The sequence below is a fragment of the Dasypus novemcinctus genome, chromosome 10 (assembly GCF_030445035.2).
Source record: "Dasypus novemcinctus isolate mDasNov1 chromosome 10, mDasNov1.1.hap2, whole genome shotgun sequence".
NCBI classification, from domain to species: Eukaryota; Metazoa; Chordata; class Mammalia; order Cingulata; family Dasypodidae; genus Dasypus; species Dasypus novemcinctus.
The window spans coordinates 106383716-106402543 of record NC_080682.1 but is presented as its reverse complement, the minus strand read 5'-3'; the positions used below and the strand labels follow the sequence as shown (position 1 = coordinate 106402543).

Below are 18828 nucleotides of genomic sequence, written 5' to 3'. Positions count from 1 at the left end.
ACTGAGCTAGGAAATACAGGAGCAAGGGCAAGTTTCAGGTGGAAAATAAGTTCCATTTTAGAAATGGTCACTATGAAGTGCTTTTTGGTCATCTGGAAGAGATAGAAGGTAGATGAACCTCAATGTCAGGAGCTCAGGAGACGCTGTGGGTTGTGATATGGGTGTCAGCATATGTGAAGTCATGCATGACTGAAGTCACCTGGAGAGCATACAGACTGTCCTATCCTGGATCAAAGTCAACCTGAAGAATAACTGGGAGAGAATGGCCTGGAATCCAGGTCTCCTTAGCTGCAGCAGAAGCTGCCTCTGTACATTCCACTGGGCATTCTGGAACTCCATGGTGACTAAATCCAAGGAAATGCCACCCATCCACCCTCACCCCCCTCACTTAGCAGAAATAACAACTCCACAGAGAAAGACAAGCCAATAAAGGTTGGGAAATATTTATTTTCTTTAAAACAAGGTCATAAATAACAAAAAACAAAGTAGGTCCCAGACTTTGGACCGTGCAGCAGGACAGGGATTGGAAGTTGTTTGGTGGAGGGGACTATGCATCACCTAAGACAGTCACAGAAAAGATGGGCTTCAGGAGCCTGCCCCCACCCTCGGAGACGGCATGCCTGGGCAGCAGGAGGGGCTGTGGTGCCCTGATGCGGCGGGCGCAGGGGGCAAGGACTGGGGATGCTGAGCTGCACTGTTCCTATGAAGAGTGACAGGAAACCACTCGTGGTGAAGGGAAGCTGTGGCTCCAGAAGAGGCAAGCAGGCACTGTGCACACCTTCAGGGACCATTTATGAAAATGGTTAAATCTGAATAATTATTAAAAACAATTGCGGTAGGCTTTCAGCCTTTGGCTTTGTGCATGGGCTGTATTTAACCTGGGTTGCTGAGGCAGGTGAGGGCTCAAGAGGCCCCTGGAGCAACCTGGCCTCAGCCCAGGGCAGGTGCCCAGATATGTGGGATTGGGACAGTGGGCTCTCTCCAAATGGAAGGCCATGTGCGTGGCCGGGCTGACCTGATTCTCAGGCTAGTCTTGCGCTAGTCACTACCCCTCTCTGTACCTAAGGATGGGATTCTGGCCTCTCTGGGTCTCCTGAGCCTGAAAGAATAAGACTGGGATAAAAAGGTACCTGACAGGTATTTTATTTGAAAGTGGAAAAATAAGGACCACCCTGTGCATGGTCCATCCCGTGAGGTAGGGCAGGACCATGCCAAGAACAATTTCAAGGAATGGAGGTTCCTGAGCCTGGGGAGACATATGGACCCAGGGTGGCAGCTCTGATGGAGGCTTCACCCTAGGCAAGGCAGGGAGATAGGCAGAAGCTTCCCCTATACAAGGAAAGGGTAGGAGCTGGGAAACCCTGGACTAGGGAGGTCGACACTGGTCAAGGGCCCTGAAAAACAACGCTTTTGGCAGGAATACATGGAAGGGTTTGCACATCTGGGGATGCCTGTTCACATGGCCAGATGAGAAGGTAAGCAGACAGTGGCATCACAGTGGCCTCTGGTATGATGTATTTTTACAACAGAGCTCAATGCTGAGGGAGGGATGGAGAGCAGTTCTCTAACAGCCAGGAAACACGCTGTGAAGAGCAGAAAGAGAAGGGAAAACAAAGGTGACCAAAATTAGCTTTCTCTCTGCCTACCCTGCCTCCTCCAGGAAGCCCTCCGTCATGACACCAGGGCCTTTGCAGATCTCTCCATCTTCCCGCAGTCCCACCCAGGGCTGGACACAGGGTCTTCACGTAGTGTGCTGCTGATCTGACCATGGTCCCAAATGGTTCAGGGACCCCAGACACTGTTTACTGAGAGAAATTAAGTATACTGTTGATTCCTGGGATCCATCAGTGGTCGGTCTGCTTGGGGGTGGCACAGCATAAGGATGTCACTTCTTAACTGACTGTACCAGTTTTCTGTCATTATCTCCAGTGCCTGCCCTGCCCTGTCAGCCCCTCACCTCCCAGGCCCAGGCACTCAGAGTTCTCTAGAGCAGAAGCCATTTCTTCTCCTTCAACATCAACTTTCTGAGGGTGGGAAACAAGTTCCCATGGACCTTTTCTAAAATCAGATAAGAGCCTTTCCAACTGGAGGACAGTGACTTATCAGGTTTGTGGGGCCAGGACATTGTGTCTCCTTAGCCAGATGGAGAGCTCCTAAGCGAGAGCATAGCCCCTCTTCTTCCTCTAAATAAGTGGTCCTCAGCTGGGGGTGATTTAGCCTCCATTGAGACATATAATATCTGGAGACATTTTTGCTTGTCACAACTACGTGCGCGCGCGCACATGTGTGTGTGGGGTGGGTGGGCAGGAATGCAACTGGTACCTAGTGGGGTAGAGGCCAGGGATGAAGCCAACTACTGCACAATGCAGAGGACAGCCTCCCACAACAAAGAACTGCTCATCCCAAAAGGCTGCTAGTGTGGAGGCTGAGGACCCCTGCTCTAGTCTCCATGCAGCCTCCTTGGCCTGCCCAGCTTCAGTCAGGAGCAGGGCAAAGGGAGGCATCGTGAACTCTCCTGAGAGTCTGGATTCCAACCCAAGAAGGGGCACCCCAAGAAGAAGTGCACATCCCAGTGGAGAGTATGGCAATGGGCATAATTTCGTCTCCGCTTCAGCAACCACCCACTGGACCAGACAACACAGAACAATCAACTATGGTTTTTCAGAAACACACAAGCTGGACTTTGTTGAGGAGGAAGAGAGATGTGGTGACCCAAACCAGAAAGTGGTAAGGCAGAGATATTTACAGTCTTGCAAATGTTTGTCACAGTAGGCTCACATTGCTGGGGTTCTTAAGGCTTTGTACTCCTTACCACTGGAATCCACTGATGGGCTCTGCAAACCTGTGCCGGATCAGGAAAGTGGCAACGGCTTCAGCTACCTGGGAAAGACATTCGAGGCCACATTTACATCAAGGTTAGTAACTGGGTTGAGCCTTGGCGGTCCTGTGGGCTTCTGTTGGAAGGTTAGGCTCTAGGGTGGATTCGTAGGCCTGGGTAACCTGAAATCAAAAGAATCTGGCTCCTGGCAGGGCTGGGAGACTCCTCCACACCATCCTTGCCAGGGATGGCTCCAGAAAGGTCAAGAGGAATGATATGAGGCTTATTTATCCCCTCGGACTTACAAAGTACCCTTTTCCTACAGAAGGACCCCCCTACAAATATCTAACTGTGACTGGAGTTCAGGAAGCAGTTTCGACCCCAATCATGCCTTCTTTGGATCTGGCTTTTGAGAAGAAATTGAGAGGTAAAGCTTACGATTTGAATCACAGGGCTCTGAAATGAAATATCAGTGTGCCTGCAGTTCCTCAGCCAAGACTACAAGCGGCTGCTAGGGAGAGGTTTGGCAGTGCTGGAATTGCATCTGCGTAGGCCCCACAGCAGCTCCTTCAGGCAACATGGGCTAAGACTCAGAGGCTTTCCCAAGTTCCGTGAGAACCAAGGTTCCTCTCACAGTTGGTCCTTTTACATTCATTGGGCACCAGACCCACCTTGTCCGGGGCATCCTCATGGACTGCGTGGCCACACTGGGGAAGGACCTGCATCTGGAACTTCCCTGGACAGGAAACAAACCCAGGCAACTTCAGAAACTGAGACAGTCTTCTCCTTATCACCTCTGCAGTTCTGCAGGTAACTCCAGGAGCCCAGGACCTCCTCACTTCCACTTGCACTCCCCACCACTACTCTGCACCTGATAACCAAGCCCTTTAAAAGGATGGAAATACTTGAAATTGTAACTCTGGGTCAATCTTTTTCCCTTCACTATTTCCTTCTGCCAGGCACAATGCCCCTGCTATCAGGGGATTACTAAGTCCAGTGGGGGAACAAAACACAAGAATGAACTATTTTAAGAAAGCATGTAATTCCAGTGATAAAACAGAGCACATGGAGCTGTAAGAATATAGGAAAGAGGCTTCATAATCAAATAGGGATCTTGGAGGGTTTCTCACAGAAAGAACAGCCTACACAATGGAAATGGGGCTTGAAATGGTATTTGTTCCTAGGAATAAAAGAAGTTGGCATGGTACTTGTGAGAGGAGTTAGCAATAAGTTTGGAGAGGTAAACAGGGACCACATCATTCAGGGTTTTTGTAAGCTATGTTAAGAATTTTGAAATTTATTATTAGAATAATAAATAACCATTTTATTGTTTAAGTATGTGCCAGGTACTGTAGTAAGCACTTCTCCACATTGTCTTATAAAACACAGTTGAGTATACAACTAATGATAGCATAAAGAGTGAGCAGAGATGATTGATAAAGCAAGATCCCTAAGGGGACTGAAGAGGATAGCACCCAAAGCACCCACAGCTGGAAAGAGCAGTTTCTCAGAGCCTCAGTTCCTCTGTTTGCAAAACAAGGGAAAAAGCTCTGGAAGTCCTTCTGGTAGTCCTGTTCTGTGACTCTTAACCCAGTTACACAGCGCTTAAATTTTTTTCAATGTTAAGGGTCCACTATTAAAGTGGATTCCTCAAACCTATCCAATATTTGTCAAAGGACAAATAGTGAAATCTTTAAGATGAACAAACTGAGATCATGATAAGAGAAGTGACTTACCCAAGGCCATTTAATTAGTAGAGGAATGAAGATGATCCTAGAAGACCCAGCTTATGCCTATCATCCTCCAGAAAGCTGTCCCTGGGTATCCCAGCCTAGACAACTCTCCCCAATCTCTCCTAATGTACTACTGTTAATGCATATTAAACATTGAGCAGCTTGTGTCCCTCTTGTTTTCTAAGTTTATATTTTACATGCCACTGGAGCTTGCCTTCCCAGGAGTGTGTCATTTCCATTAGAACTGGGTCTGGCATTTATGGTCTTGGAATTGGTACCTCTTCCCATAACCCAACAGTTGCCAATGTCTAATCACTTTCACCCATTCTAAAGCAAAAGCCTCCATAAAATTGGCCCAATTGCCTCTACTATCATCTGGCCAATACATCCTGTGCCTTTTGCATAGTACTTAACACGTCCCTTTCCTACTCATTGTCTCATGATATGTGTGAGGCTGCCATCAATCTCATTTTATTGATTAAGAAAACTAAGGCTGAGGCAGGTTAAGTAACTTGCCAAAAGTCGAAAAATTGATGAAGTAGTATTCAAACTTCAAAAGCCCTTATTTTTACCACCTTACTATGCTGTCTTCTAAACAGAGTTTATATCTTTTTTGTATCTGGACTATCTTGGATCTTTCCTAAGAATTCTAATAATAACCAAAAATACTAAAAAGCCTTCAGAGTATCTCCTTTCAGAATAATATATAACTGTAGAGTACTTCATAGTTCATAATGCTCTTTCAAACACACTGCCTCATTTTAAATCTTACAACTTTTGAGCCACAGGCAGTATTATAATTCCCATTTTTAGATAAAAAAAACAAACAAACAAAAAACCTGAAGCTCTCCATAGAGAAAGACGCTATTTTGTTATGATTTTCCCATAATAAAATAGGTCAGTAGTAGAGATGGATATCAAATTTTAGTCTGACTAAAGCTCATGCTATCTCCACTGTTATCTCACCATCTCAGGACATTAATTTCGACATGACCCTGCTCCTTTCTCCACTCTCAGGGACTGACAAGGGCCCAGGGACCTCATTTCTTGAAAACTTACCTTGCATTTGGCCAATGGTCAGATCTTTATCCAATCTATCAACACCTAAAACGAAACAAGAGAATCCATGAGTAGCTTACTAGAAAAGACCCCATGAAGTAGGCTTTTGCTGTCCAAGTATTAAGTAAAAACTGTTAACAAAGCTGAAAACATGACGACTTTCTCAATTAATGTTAATGCAAAGCCTAACTCCCAAAGGATAGATTTTTACCAGAGGAAGACTGCCAGTCTTAGGTTCTTCTGCAATCTTTGCTCATTTAAATGGGTTTTACTTTTTTGATTCTCACTGTACTCAGAATACACTTATATGAGGAGCACATGTAGCTCAAGTGGCTGAAAACCTGCTTCCCACATACAAAGGTCCTGGGTTTGTTTCCCAGTACCTCCTAAAAACAAAACCAAATAGACAACAAACAAAATAACTCTCACTGGGGAGCAAATGTAGCTCAGTAGTTAAATGCCTGCTTCCCATGTACAAGGTCCTGGGTTTAATCTCTGGTACCTCCTTAAAAAAAAAAAAAAAAAAAAAAAATATATATATATATATATGCTTACACTCACTGTATCTAGTTCTAAGAGAACTTGGGCTTGACCTGATTCAGAGGCCAGTCCAGAAATAGCCCATCCCACGTGAATGCTTATGCCAAGTTAGGTTTAGGGATTTGATGTGAGGAAGAAAGGCACATATGACTGAGGCTAGTACTCCACTTTGGAAGTTACTACCCATTTGGTGAGAAGTTTTAACAAAGACATATCCAGCTGACAACATACCTACACATACATACTTACCAGCCAAAAGCAGCAACTTAGGAATAGGACAACTAAGAAAGAGATTGGATAAGCCTCGGAACCAGCCATCCCAGTATTTTTCTGTTTTTGCCAGTTCAATTCTCCAGGTGTATGGGTGATCTTTCTTGGTCTGAAAGAATAAGAGCAAGATCTGAGTCTCCAAGGTTAACCCCTGGAGGAATGGGATAAAAACTGGGACTCTTGGGAAAAGGAAAGGGAAGGAAACTAGCACTCATTAAGGGCCCATTCTGTCTCAGGCATTTTGATATACATTTTTTATATCAGCCTTGTGAGATAGGTAATCTTTAAAATTTCCATTTTTATATAGTTAGAAGTTTACTTTTTTTACTTCTGTTAGTTTTAGTGAATTGAAGAAACTTTCTTAAGACCACAAAGCTAGTAAATGATAGCGCCAGAATTAAGCTTTTCTTATACCCAGTTGGCAAAAAAGGACATATTATCAAAAGGATGATTACAAAGAACATGTTGCAATATGAAGGAATTGTTTATGACAGATTAAGTGAAAGGATCACAGTACAACAGCATCTAAATTAGGATTACTACTGGAAAAATGTGGTACACTTATGGGAAATAACTGGAAGGGAAAAGTAAAATAGGTCGATTTGTTGATAGTGCTTTTTTCTTAAGTTTTGATTTATGATAATGAAATAATTCCTATAATAGTAACTTAAAAAGGAAATCTGACACAAATATGACAAAATGTCAACATCTGTTAAATCTTGATACTTGGTAAGTAGACAGGCACTGAGTACGTACTAACCAAATATGAGTCAAACAAATGATTCTCTGTGCTTTTCTACATAATTGAAATACATGAATGATTACTATTATAATTAAAATAACTGGGATACTCCATCAATCACATTATGATAATCTAAAAATGAACATGAGACAGTAACATACTGAGTTAAAGAACACTGGAAGGGGATTCTGGAAACATGGGTATTCTAGTCCTGTCCTTGCCACTGACTTGCTCAGGATCCTTCCCTTCTCTGGGCTTTGGTTTTCCCATCAGTAAAAGGAAGTACAGAGGTACCTTATAGCTCTAATATTCTTGGTAAATAACTCCTTTTAGTTTTTCTATTAATATTTTCCAAGCATAGGACACTTTAAAGTGAAGATTAATTGCCATTTCAACTTGAACTTCAGCCTATTACCCTGCAACATCTTATAAGCAATTTCTTATAGATTGGCTCCACTGACAGAGATAAGGCACAATCTTACAAGCCTCTTCTAATATGCACATTGGAATTCATATGCAAATGAAAAAAAATTTTTAAGCGGTACTGGGGATTGAACCTGGGACCTCATATATGAGAAGGAGGTGCTCAACCACCGAGCTACATCCTCTCCCCAATGAGTGCTGGTTTTTTTTGTCTGTCTGGTTTTAGGAGGTACTGGGGATCAAACCTGGGACCCTGCATATGGGAAGCAGGTACTCAATCACTTGAGCTACATCTGCTCCCCAGGTAGTTTCTTTTGATGTCAACTCATAGTTTTACTTTAATTTGGCTGATGTTTATGTTCAGTCAGGTTATAAAAATATTTTTTTGTAACCTAACTGAGCTACATCTGCTCTCCACAAATGATAAATTTAAGAGAAATTATAAAGATAAATTGGCAAAAACAAAGAGAAAGTTCTGAAAATTCCCTATTTAGGGTATTAGAAATAAATCCTTTCTCTGGAGAGTTGAATCATAAGGTTAATTTAGTTTAGATGCTTTCCTCTAACAAATGGTAATAAAACAGACTGATGAAATGAAATCTGGTTGTTGAACAGGAGAAGTTAAAGCTGGCTACCAATCTTCCTGTGATGTTCAGCTGGGCAGGATGCAGTTTTCCACTCAAAGACATCCATCATGGGCTTCTCATTGTCTCCAATGCCTTATTTAAAAAGTGTTTACAAATATAGGTAAATACAAATTCCAGCTCCATTATTAACTATTAACTATGGGTCCTTGGGGAAAATTACTTAATTTCTTCAAGCCTCAGTTTTCTTAGCTGTTATAAGGATGAACTAGAGATATTGATACATGTAAAGCAACAGGAACATGGCCTGGCACATAAGTATTCAAAATATTTTTTTTAAGAATAGGGGATTTCAATATTCTTGACAAAGAATAAAGTTGGAGGACTCAAACCTCCTGATAACAAAACTTACTACAAAGTTACAGTATTCAAGAGAGTATGGTACTGGCATAAGGACCGACATCTATACCAATGGAACAGAATTAAGAGTCCAGAAATAAACCCTCACATTTATGGTCAATTGATTTTTGATAAGAGTGCCAAAACAATTCAACGGGGAAAAGCAGTCTTTTCAACAAATGGTTCTGGGACAACTGGAGAGCCACATGCAAAAAAAAGAAGCTGGACCCCTTCCTCATACAATACACAAAAATTAACTCCAAAAGCACCAGAAATCTAAACATAAGAGCTAAAACTAGACAACTCTTAGAAGAAAACACAGATGTAAATTGCTGTGACCTTGGGTTAGGCAAAGTCTAACAAAAGAAAAAACAGATAAATTGAACTTCATCAAAATTTCAAACTTTTGTGCTTCAAAGGACACCATTAAGAAAGTGAAAGGACAACCCACAGAATGGGAGAAAATATTTCCAAATCATAGGTCTATTAAGGGACTTGTATAAGGAACCCTTACAACTCAATAATAAGAAGACAAATAACTCAATTAAGAATGGGCAAAGGATCTGCCAAGACATTTCTCCAAAGAAATATGCAAATGGCCAATGAGCACATAAAAAGATGCTCAACATCATCAGCCATTACGGAAATACAAATCAAAATCACCATGAGGGAAAGGATGTGGCTCAAGCAGTTGAGCGCCTGCCTCCAACATGGGAGGTCTTGGGTTCAGGTCCTGCGGCCTCCCAAAGAGGACAAAAAACAAGAAGCAGATAACAACAAGGAAAAAAAAATGAGCCAAAAAAAAAAAAACCAAAAACCACTGAGATACCACTTCTCACTGAGAAACCACTGAGATATTCACTAAATGGTTACAGAAATTGGAATCCTCATACCCTGCTGGTGAGAATATAAAATGGTACAGTTGCTTTGGAAAATGGTTTGGCAGTTTCTCAAAAGGTTAAACACAGAGTTACCATATGACCCACCAATTCCACTCCTAGGACTATACCCAAGAGAAATGAAAACATGTCTATACAAAAACCTGTACATAATTGTTTGTAGAAGCATTATTTATGATAGTCAAAAGTGAAAACAACCCAACTATCAACTGATGAGTAGATTAAAAAATGTAGTATATCCATACAATGGAATATTATTCTGTCAAAAAAAGGAATGAAGTGGGAGAAGGGGAAGTTATTGCTTAATGGGTACAGTTTGTTTTGGGTGATGAAAATGTTTTGATAATGAGTGGTGTGGATAGTATCACAATTTGTAAATATACTTAATGCCCCTGGATTGTACACTTAAAATTGGTTAAAATGGCTGCACAACTCTGTGAATATATTAAAAACCACTGAACTGTAAACTTTAAATGGGTAAATTGTATGACATGTGAATTATATCTAAATAAAGCCATTAAAAATGAAATTTATGCCTAAAGAAACATGGGCTGGACAACTGAAGTGTCCTCCTTTAAGGACAAATTTTCTCCCTTTCTTTTCTTTATTTTAAACACTTTATATTAGTTCCCCCCCCCATAAAATGTATATCATTTTCTTTTACAGAGCAGAATGAAAACAAATGGCCTCTTTCGTATGTCTCAGAATAATTTCAAACACTGCTTTTTATATTGTAGCCCTATGGGCTAATGAGACCTAAATGGCTCCTGGCTATCATGCTTAGAAGTTGTGACTGTTGTTTGTAGTGTCTGTGTGTCCTTCCTAAGGTGTGTTTATCTATACTCCTTTTGCTCAATGGGCCTTAGTCCCCCTAAAACTGCTGGAATTTATAAAACCACATAAATGGGCTTATAAAAACTACAACAAATTAATGAGTTGGAATTAAAAATCTGAGTATCTGGGTAGAGTTTTAGCTCTAACATTTATGTGTGATTGTGGGAAAGGATCTGTACATGAACCTCAGTTTTCTCAATTGTAAAATGGTGATAATATCCATCATGCAGAGCTGAAATGTGGATCAGAGTGATAAATGTGAAGCATCCAGCATAGTTCCTAGCACAAAGGTGAAAAGTAATTGATATTTGTATCAGAGCCTCAAATTTACTAAATACTTGCTTTCTTACCTTGAGCAAGTCTCTTAACTTCTGAGTCTGTTTCCATGCTAACATGGGAAAAAAGATTACCCTCCCCCTCATCTCCCAGGGTGTTAGGGAAACCAAATGAAATCCTGCAATATTTATATCTTTGTATACTCTATTTATTTATTTTTAATTGTCTTTTTTTTTAAAGTTACATAGATCACAAAAAATGTTATATTAAAAAATGTAAGAGGTTCCCATTACCCCCACTCCCACACACCCCCACCCCCCACTCCTCCCACATCAACCACCTCTTTCATCATTGTGGCACATTCATTGAATTTGGTGAATACATTTTGGAGCACTGCTGCACCACATGGATTCTAGTTTACATTGTAGTTATACTCTTAAGAGGTACAAAATATTGTTCTGATTATTGATTTAAAAGATGCCAATAAGATCCTTTCTAAATTACAAAAACTGTTTTTAAAAAACGTACTCTCCTCCTTAATAGAAACATCTTCAAATGTAGTATACACCAAGTCCATGACCTGTCATTAGTAAAATATTTATAATCCATTCCAGAAACTCTGCTGGTCACTCTCATTAAACACTTCCTAGAAAAAAAAAGTACCTCTTCCCACTACTATCCTCAAATCAGTTGCTTAGTAAATAGTCACAGAATACTTACTATGTACACAACCCTGAGCTAAATGCTAAGGAAATGCATGCAGAATATCAGGTCCTGCCTTAAAATATACATTTTGTTTTGGATTTGGGAGAAAAGCACAGTTAGGGAACAACATAAATCAGCATTCTAGGGGTGAAATGTGACTTAGGAAAACCAGTTTTATGACTTAATTGCCGTAACTTCAAGAAAGAAAGCAATAAATTTTGTCACATAGATTCTTCAGTGCTGTATCAGAGAGAGACTGATAGAAATTGATGCCAGACATTTTCCCAAAGGAGATATATATCTTGAAAGATCTGGACGGGCTTAGGATGGACTCATAAGAGATGGGAATTTCGCATGAGAGAAACCACAGTAACAAAGTACAGAGGTGAGAAAGCAGTCTGAGGGTAGATTATACACTGTAAGTTTTATGTTCCAGTTCGTGAGAACTATCAACAAGTGTTTTATATGATAGGTAACTTAAGTATCACTTATGATAGTGTCTTTGCCCTCTAAAATACCCCAGTGGTAGAGAAGTACACACTTTGAACCATTCCCTACCCTATCCTTCCAAGAATGCAGACCTTCACTCACCTCCATGTCATCTTCCTTTTTCCTCTTGTTTACTGATTCACTTCCTTCCTCGTCTTCTTCTTCTTCCTCTATGATTCCTTCCACTATAGATTTTGAGCCTTCCGGACTTGTAATTCCTTCACACCTAAGTTTTTTTTAAAAAAGCACTATCACATACCTCTTTTCTATACACACTTTCTCAGAGATACTGATACTTATAGCTGCTTTTAATCAATTATTAGCTAAACTTCCTACTTTTCCTTGGAGAAGGATGTGAAAGGTGCATTTTTAAATGTTCAAAAGTAGACAAGGACTATGGCTGGTCTTAGCAGTGCATGTCTATAACCAAGGGTTGGTTTTCTAGTTCTTGCACCAATACTGACTCATAGGAAAGTAGTAAACATTTCTTGAGGAATGGTGGCAAGAGATTTAAAAAAAATTTTTTTAGGAGGAACAGGGAGTAAACAGGGACCTTCTACACACGAAGTACGCACGCAACCACTGAGCCATACCCGTCTCCACTGACAAAAGATTTAATGACATTATCTAATACAATCTTCAAAACAATCCTTGGAAAGAACCCTGGGAAGTTAGCTCCTAAGTGCATGAAGCTAGGATGCAAATCCAGGCCCAACTAACTCTAAAGCATGGTGCTTTTCTGCTATACCCTGCTTGTAACAGAACAAAGCTCAAATAGATGGTAAAAAGCCTCTACTTTTTAATTAGCTCTAGAAACTGGCAATTACAACCATGGGCAGCTGAGCCTTGGAGATTAAAACATATGATCCAACCTATTAATGTTTATCCCTCTAAAAAGCTTTATCTTTTTATTATGTAATGAGGTAGAAAAATCATTATGATATGAACAGATGGCATCATAATTCCTTTTAGAGAGAATGCTGGAAAAATACACTGTGAAGTCTTAGAGATAAAAATCCCAAAGGTCTGTGTAGCAGTTAGTGCCAAGGCTTGTTCTGATTCAGAGAGAGAGAGGAATTCATTATTTTGTGGTTGAAAGGGAAGGAGAGAAGGGAGAAAAGGAGACAGACCAATTTAAGATGAAAAAAAAAAAAAGGAGAGAGACTAGGATAAATGGAAGGGTCAGTGAAACTTCATTCACAGTGGTAGATTTTTAACAATAGTAACTTCTTTTCTATCTCCTCTACCAAATTTTCAGTGAAAAGTATGTTTAAAAAATGTTTTATTAATTTTTTTTTTCGGGTGGAACTTGAGGAATCAAGTTTTGCATCTAGGTGAAAGCAGTTTAACAAAGAAGCAATATGTGCTTTGGACTCCCATTGATTGGGAGGTTGAAGGCAATTTCACCTAGCTCATAAAGGGCAGGGAGTTAATATTTATGTAAAAATTAAAATGCATACACTGTCACTTGCATACTTGCATTTACATAGTAAGAGAAATACCACTTGAAATAAAATTTTAAAATCACAAAATACCTGCAATAAGCCATGTAATGTCTTCACACAAGTCAGATCTCAAAATATTCAGGTGTTGAAAAGTGGGCAGTCTCATTTTCTACAAGGCCTCTACATTCTGTCTGCCTAATTTTATTACTCAAATGCCCCTTTTAGGAATAAAATCCATAATATAAGCCTTGAAGTCAAGTACACAGGAGTTTGAATATCAGCTCTGTCATCTATTAGCTGTGTGATCCTGAGAAAGTCACTTTATCTCTCTGAACATCTATTTCCTCACTTATAAAACAATACTTACCTTGACGAGGTAATGGAGGATTAAATAAGATAGTGCAAGTGAATTAATGGATCTAGATAATGATTATCGGTGACTGCTAATATTAAAAAAGAGATAATCAGATTGTATATGCTTCCTAATGCAAGTACACAATACCTATAAACTATTCTTGCAAAAAAATCAAAGGGAAAACAACAAAAACAGAATTGAACTTGATCAAGCTTCAGGATCTAATAATTTACAGGAAATAAGGAAATATAATAAAGGAACATGATAAATTACATTTTGAAGATGCAAACAGCAAATCCAGATAACAGGAGACAACCAGGCAAAACAATCAGATTTACTCAACAAATAAAGTGTAAGTTTTAAAAAAAAATGGGCAGAGGGTGGAGCGGGTGTAGCTCAGTGGTTAAGTGCTTGCTTTGCATGTATGAGTTCCCGGGTTCAACCCTGGTACCTCCTTAAAAAAAAAAAAAAAAAAAATAGAAAGAGAGAGAGAGGTGGAACCTATAGATTAAAAGATATATGCTATATCAATTTATAATAAAGTATTTAAAAAGTATGAGACAATCAGAAGTGTGAATAATTTGGTATCTGATGATATTAAGGAACTGTTAAATTTTCCAGGCATGATAATGGTATTGTGGTTAACTTAAGGAATTTTTATCTTTTAGAACATTCTCAAATCTTAGCAGAAGAAATTATAAATGTGTCCAGAACTTGCTTCAAAATATTTAAGTTTAGGGGAAGTAACTAGGGATTAGTAGTAACAAGACTGACCTTGAAATAACAATTGCTGAAAATGGGCAATGGGCACATTGAGGTTCATTATATTATTCTACTTTTGTATGTTTGAAATGTTTCCATAATAAGTTTTATAAAAAATGACACAGTGATATAAATTACCTTGCATGGTACCCAGCAAACAGTAGGCATTCAATAATGCCATTATTATTGTCATCTAACTTTTGTGCTCCTGTCTCTTCTGCTGGGCAATGTTTTCTCAATTCACCTAAAGTTTATTTTGCAACTACATAGAAATATCCAGGACTCGTGTAACCCAATCATCAAGATCAATTGGGCTAAATAATTTTAGCTCACTATTAGAATCTGGGATTCACTCAGACTGTGCCAGAGCTTTCATACTATAATTCCCCAACAACCAGGTTTAGCTTAGAAGGAGATTGTTACTAGAATAAAACCATAGAACGATAGCTGCCATTCCTAGAGTGGACACTTAATTTTTAATATTTATTCTCTGGGATTCTTCACCTCTTAACACCTAGAGCTATGCACTAAGATAATCCAGTATTATCCAGAAGGCACTAACTGGTGTTGGAATGAAGAGAGGGGAAGAGAGGGGAAGAGAGGGGAAGAGTAGGGAAGAGAGGGGAAGAGAAGAGAAAATCTATGGCTGGTTCATCTTGAGTTCACTGGTAAAAATTATCTCAAATAATGAAGGCATTCATCAGAATGGTGGTATGAGAAGAAAAACAATCTGTAATTCCCTCACAAAGTTTCAGCTTCTTACCAGCCCAAGGGGAAAAAGTAAGACCTACTGTTTGACTTGGCCAACCATCGAGACACGGGCAGACTCTAGATTTCGAATCTGACCACTCTTCACACTAGGAAAGAAAAGTAAGAAAGGAGAGGAGGTTATTAAACATCCATCTTATCACATCATTAGAATCAAATGAATAATTCTGTGGATTCTGTGAGACCCACTAAAAAATAATCTAACTCTGGGTTTTGGTTACCAATGTTGCTTGCTATGGAGATTACCACTATTCCCCTCCTGGCTATTGTGGCTATAAAACCAGGTGGTAAAAATTAATTAATGGTATCACAGCCATCTGAATTCTACAAATATGTTCCAAGAGGATACCACATGCCAGGTCTGTGCTCAAGAAGCAAATACAGGGTGGGAAGGGGGGAAAATACACCAAATGTAAGATAAGGACTATAATTAGTAGTAAGATTTTGACAACATTCTTTCATAATTTGTAACTAATGGCTCACGACAATGCAAGGTGTTGGTGGAGGGTTGATGTATGGGACCCCTGTATGATGTTATGAATGTTTGCTTTGTAAGTTCACAACTTTTACTATACACTTATTGTTTATGTATGTTCATATATAAATGATATAAAGATAAGGGTGGGTTGGGGGAAAATACTTTGGTTAGTAGTAATATTTTGACAATGCTCTTTAATCATTAATTAAAAAGGTTTAACAACAATGCAAGGTATTGGCGGTAGGGTGAGTTATGAGAATCCTGTATGATGTTATATATGTTTGTTTTGTAAGTTCACAACTATTACTATACACTTATTGTTTACGTATGTTTATGTATGAATGATATACTTCAATAAATTTTTAAAAAAAGAAGCAAATAATTCAATGGGTTGAGAGAGACACTGATAATTTTAATATAATAAGACAAGGTTAAAAGGAAGCACCTTATTCTGAAAGAGGAGGTTAGAGAAGGCTTCCCAAAGGTTTCATCTAACCTGAGGATTGAGGGGCCCTAGAGGGCCTCACATGCCAAATTATAGAGCTTAAATGATATCTTCACAGATTAGTCCTCTCACATTTGTCTACCTAAGTATACCTAAGGGCATAGCAGAAAGACTGAATGTCACATGGGGAACTGGAAATGATGCCTAAAGCAGACCACCAGAAAAACCTATTTCTTTAAAAACCTCATTTTTTAACTTAAAAAATCGTACAAAATTTTAAAGTACCCCCCCATATAAAATTATTTTCTAGTTTTAATGATAAAAAGAAGCAATGAGAACTACTACCTCATCTTTCCACCACCAAATGAACCTACTAATCCACTAGTATTCTCCATTCTTCTGCCTTTATGCCTATTTTATATATGACATGTCTCTCTGTTCTTATTCAAGGCCAGCTGTGGGTGCTAGTCTATTATCCATCTTCTCCTGTTTATGAAAGGGCCTTGTTTCCCTCAGTTATCCTGTCTCTCCTACATTAGCAATTTTTCTCTCTACTGGGTATCATAAACATATTATACTATCTAGTCTTTAAAAACTTGCTTAATTTCACATTCCCTACTAGCTATTACCCCAGTTCTCTCTTATACAACAAAACGCCTCAAAAGAATTTTACTGGGTTTATCCACTTCATCACTTCCCATCCTTTCCCCACCTTTTATCAAACAGGTTTTTGTCTCCTACTTATTTTCTGAAATATGTTTTGTCAAGGTCACCAAGAGCTTGCCAATTTGTGATCATTTCTTGGCCCTCATCTTACTCATCTCTCAGCATTATTTGACACAGTTGCTCTCTCCCTCTAGAAACCCGTGCTATACTCTTTGTTTTCCTTCACCCTTACCAACTGTGCCTTTTCAGTTTCCTTTGTTGGATCTTTCCCTTCTTCCCAAGCACTAAATGTTATGAACTATGCACAATGCTCAGTTCTGAGATCTATCTGTATCAAATCCCTAGGCGATTGCATTCAATCTCTTTCCTTTATTTATTTATCCCCCCCATTGTTTGCTCTCTGTGTCCATTCGCTGTGTGTTCTTCTGTGACCACTTCTATCCTTATCAGCGGCACCAGGAATCTGTGTTTCTTTTTGTTGCGTCATCTAGTTGTGTCATCTAGTTGTGTCAGCTCTCCGTGTGTGCGGTGCCATTCCTGGGCAGGCTGCACTTTCTTTCGCGCTGGGCAGCTCTCCTTACGGGGACGGGCACACACCTTGCGTGTGGGGCTCCCCTACGCGGGGGACACCTCTGTGTGGCATGGCACTCCTTGCACACATCAGCGCTGCAGATGGGCCAGCTCCACACGGGTCAAGGAGGCCTGGGATTTGAACCACCGACCTCCCATGTGGTAGGTGGTCGCCCCATCCACTGGGCTAAGTCCACTTCCCTCTTTCCTTTATTTATTATCCGTTTGATGATGGCTCTCCAATTTGAGGACAGCCCAACCTCTTCTAACTATAATTACCTCTTCTAATACAATTGCCTACTTAACATTTCCACTTAGATGTCTAATAACCATTTTAGATTATCTAATGTCTAATAACCATTTTAGATTATCTAAACAAAATATCTGATATCCATCCCCTTACCTGCTCCCAAATCTATTTCTCCCTGTCTCTACCATTCACTCAATTTCTTGGGCTAAAAACCTAAAGTCATCTTTGAGCCTTCTCTCTTACCCACCCAATTCATAAGCAAGTGCTATCAGTTCACACACAAATGTACCTTCAAAATACACTATAAATCTATCACTTCCTCTGTCGCCATCCTAGTCTATGCTCACAATTATTACTCTGCTATACTATTTTAAGAGTCTCCTAACCAATTTCCCAGTTCCATTACCACCCTTTCCCCTACTCCTTCTTTTATATTACTTTCCTCAAAGCATCAAGAATGGTGGAATCAAGATTCAAATCTATATCAGACTCCAAAGCCAGGCTCTTAATGACTGTCCCTATTGCACCTCATTAGGAAAACCAAGAGAGCAAAAGCAGGAAATCTACTCAGTTTAAATCTTTACATAATAAAATAGTATTGGCCTTGTATTTCAACCTTAAAAAAACAAACAAACTGGAACAGCCAAAATGCCCATGACTCATAAACTTGATTCAGATATCTACCAAAGTACACAACAAAATTAACAACCACATCTCATGGCATTCTTTTTTATTCACAGGTCCAGAAAGTGGGTTCTAAACATCAAACAGAACCATTTTCCTATCCTGCACCTGGCACTCTAACTCCTTAAAGAGAATGCCTAGCATGACCACCAGGCTGGATGGGGTACCCCTCTTCTGTACCTCCTGTGCTTCCTTCATTATGTTGTATTTATATGTTTACTTGTTTGTGTCCTGTTTTCTGATGATGGTAAGTGAGACTGAGTGATCCCTAGATCTTAGATCAGGTACTGACACACCTTAGGTATTTTTTTTTTTTTTTTTTTTAAGATTTATTTTTATTTATGTAATTCCCCTCCCCTCCCCCGGTTGTCTGTTTTCTGTGTCTTTTTGCTGCGTCTTGTTTCTTGGTCCGCTTCTGTTGTCGTCAGCGGCACGGGAAGTGTGGGCGGCGCCATTCCTGGGCAGGCTGCTCCCTCCTTCGCGCTGGGCGGCTCTCCTTATGGGTGCACTCCTTGCGCGTGGGGCTCCCCTACGCGGGGGACACCCTGCGTGGCACGGCACTCCTTGCGCGCATCAGCGCTGCACATGGGCCAGCTCCACACGGGTTAAGGAGGCCCGGGGCTTGAACCGCGGA

General features: G+C 40.0%; 1 protein-coding gene across 1 annotated transcript in view; it reads right to left on the bottom strand.

Moving 5' to 3' along the window:
- Positions 1-427: 427 nt before the first annotated feature.
- The window catches only part of PPME1 (protein phosphatase methylesterase 1), a 123633-nt gene continuing 105232 nt past the window's right edge, over positions 428-18828 (bottom strand). Inside the window, exons 8-14 of the mRNA XM_058305940.1 lie at positions 15125-15190; positions 11874-11997; positions 6400-6529; positions 5611-5655; positions 3490-3554; positions 2813-2880; positions 428-1583 (exon numbers count right to left, since the gene is read on the bottom strand). Coding sequence (XP_058161923.1) covers positions 1565-1583; positions 2813-2880; positions 3490-3554; positions 5611-5655; positions 6400-6529; positions 11874-11997; positions 15125-15190 — 517 coding nt within the window. The 3' untranslated portion in view covers positions 428-1564. The remainder of the gene's footprint in view (positions 1584-2812; positions 2881-3489; positions 3555-5610; positions 5656-6399; positions 6530-11873; positions 11998-15124; positions 15191-18828) is intronic.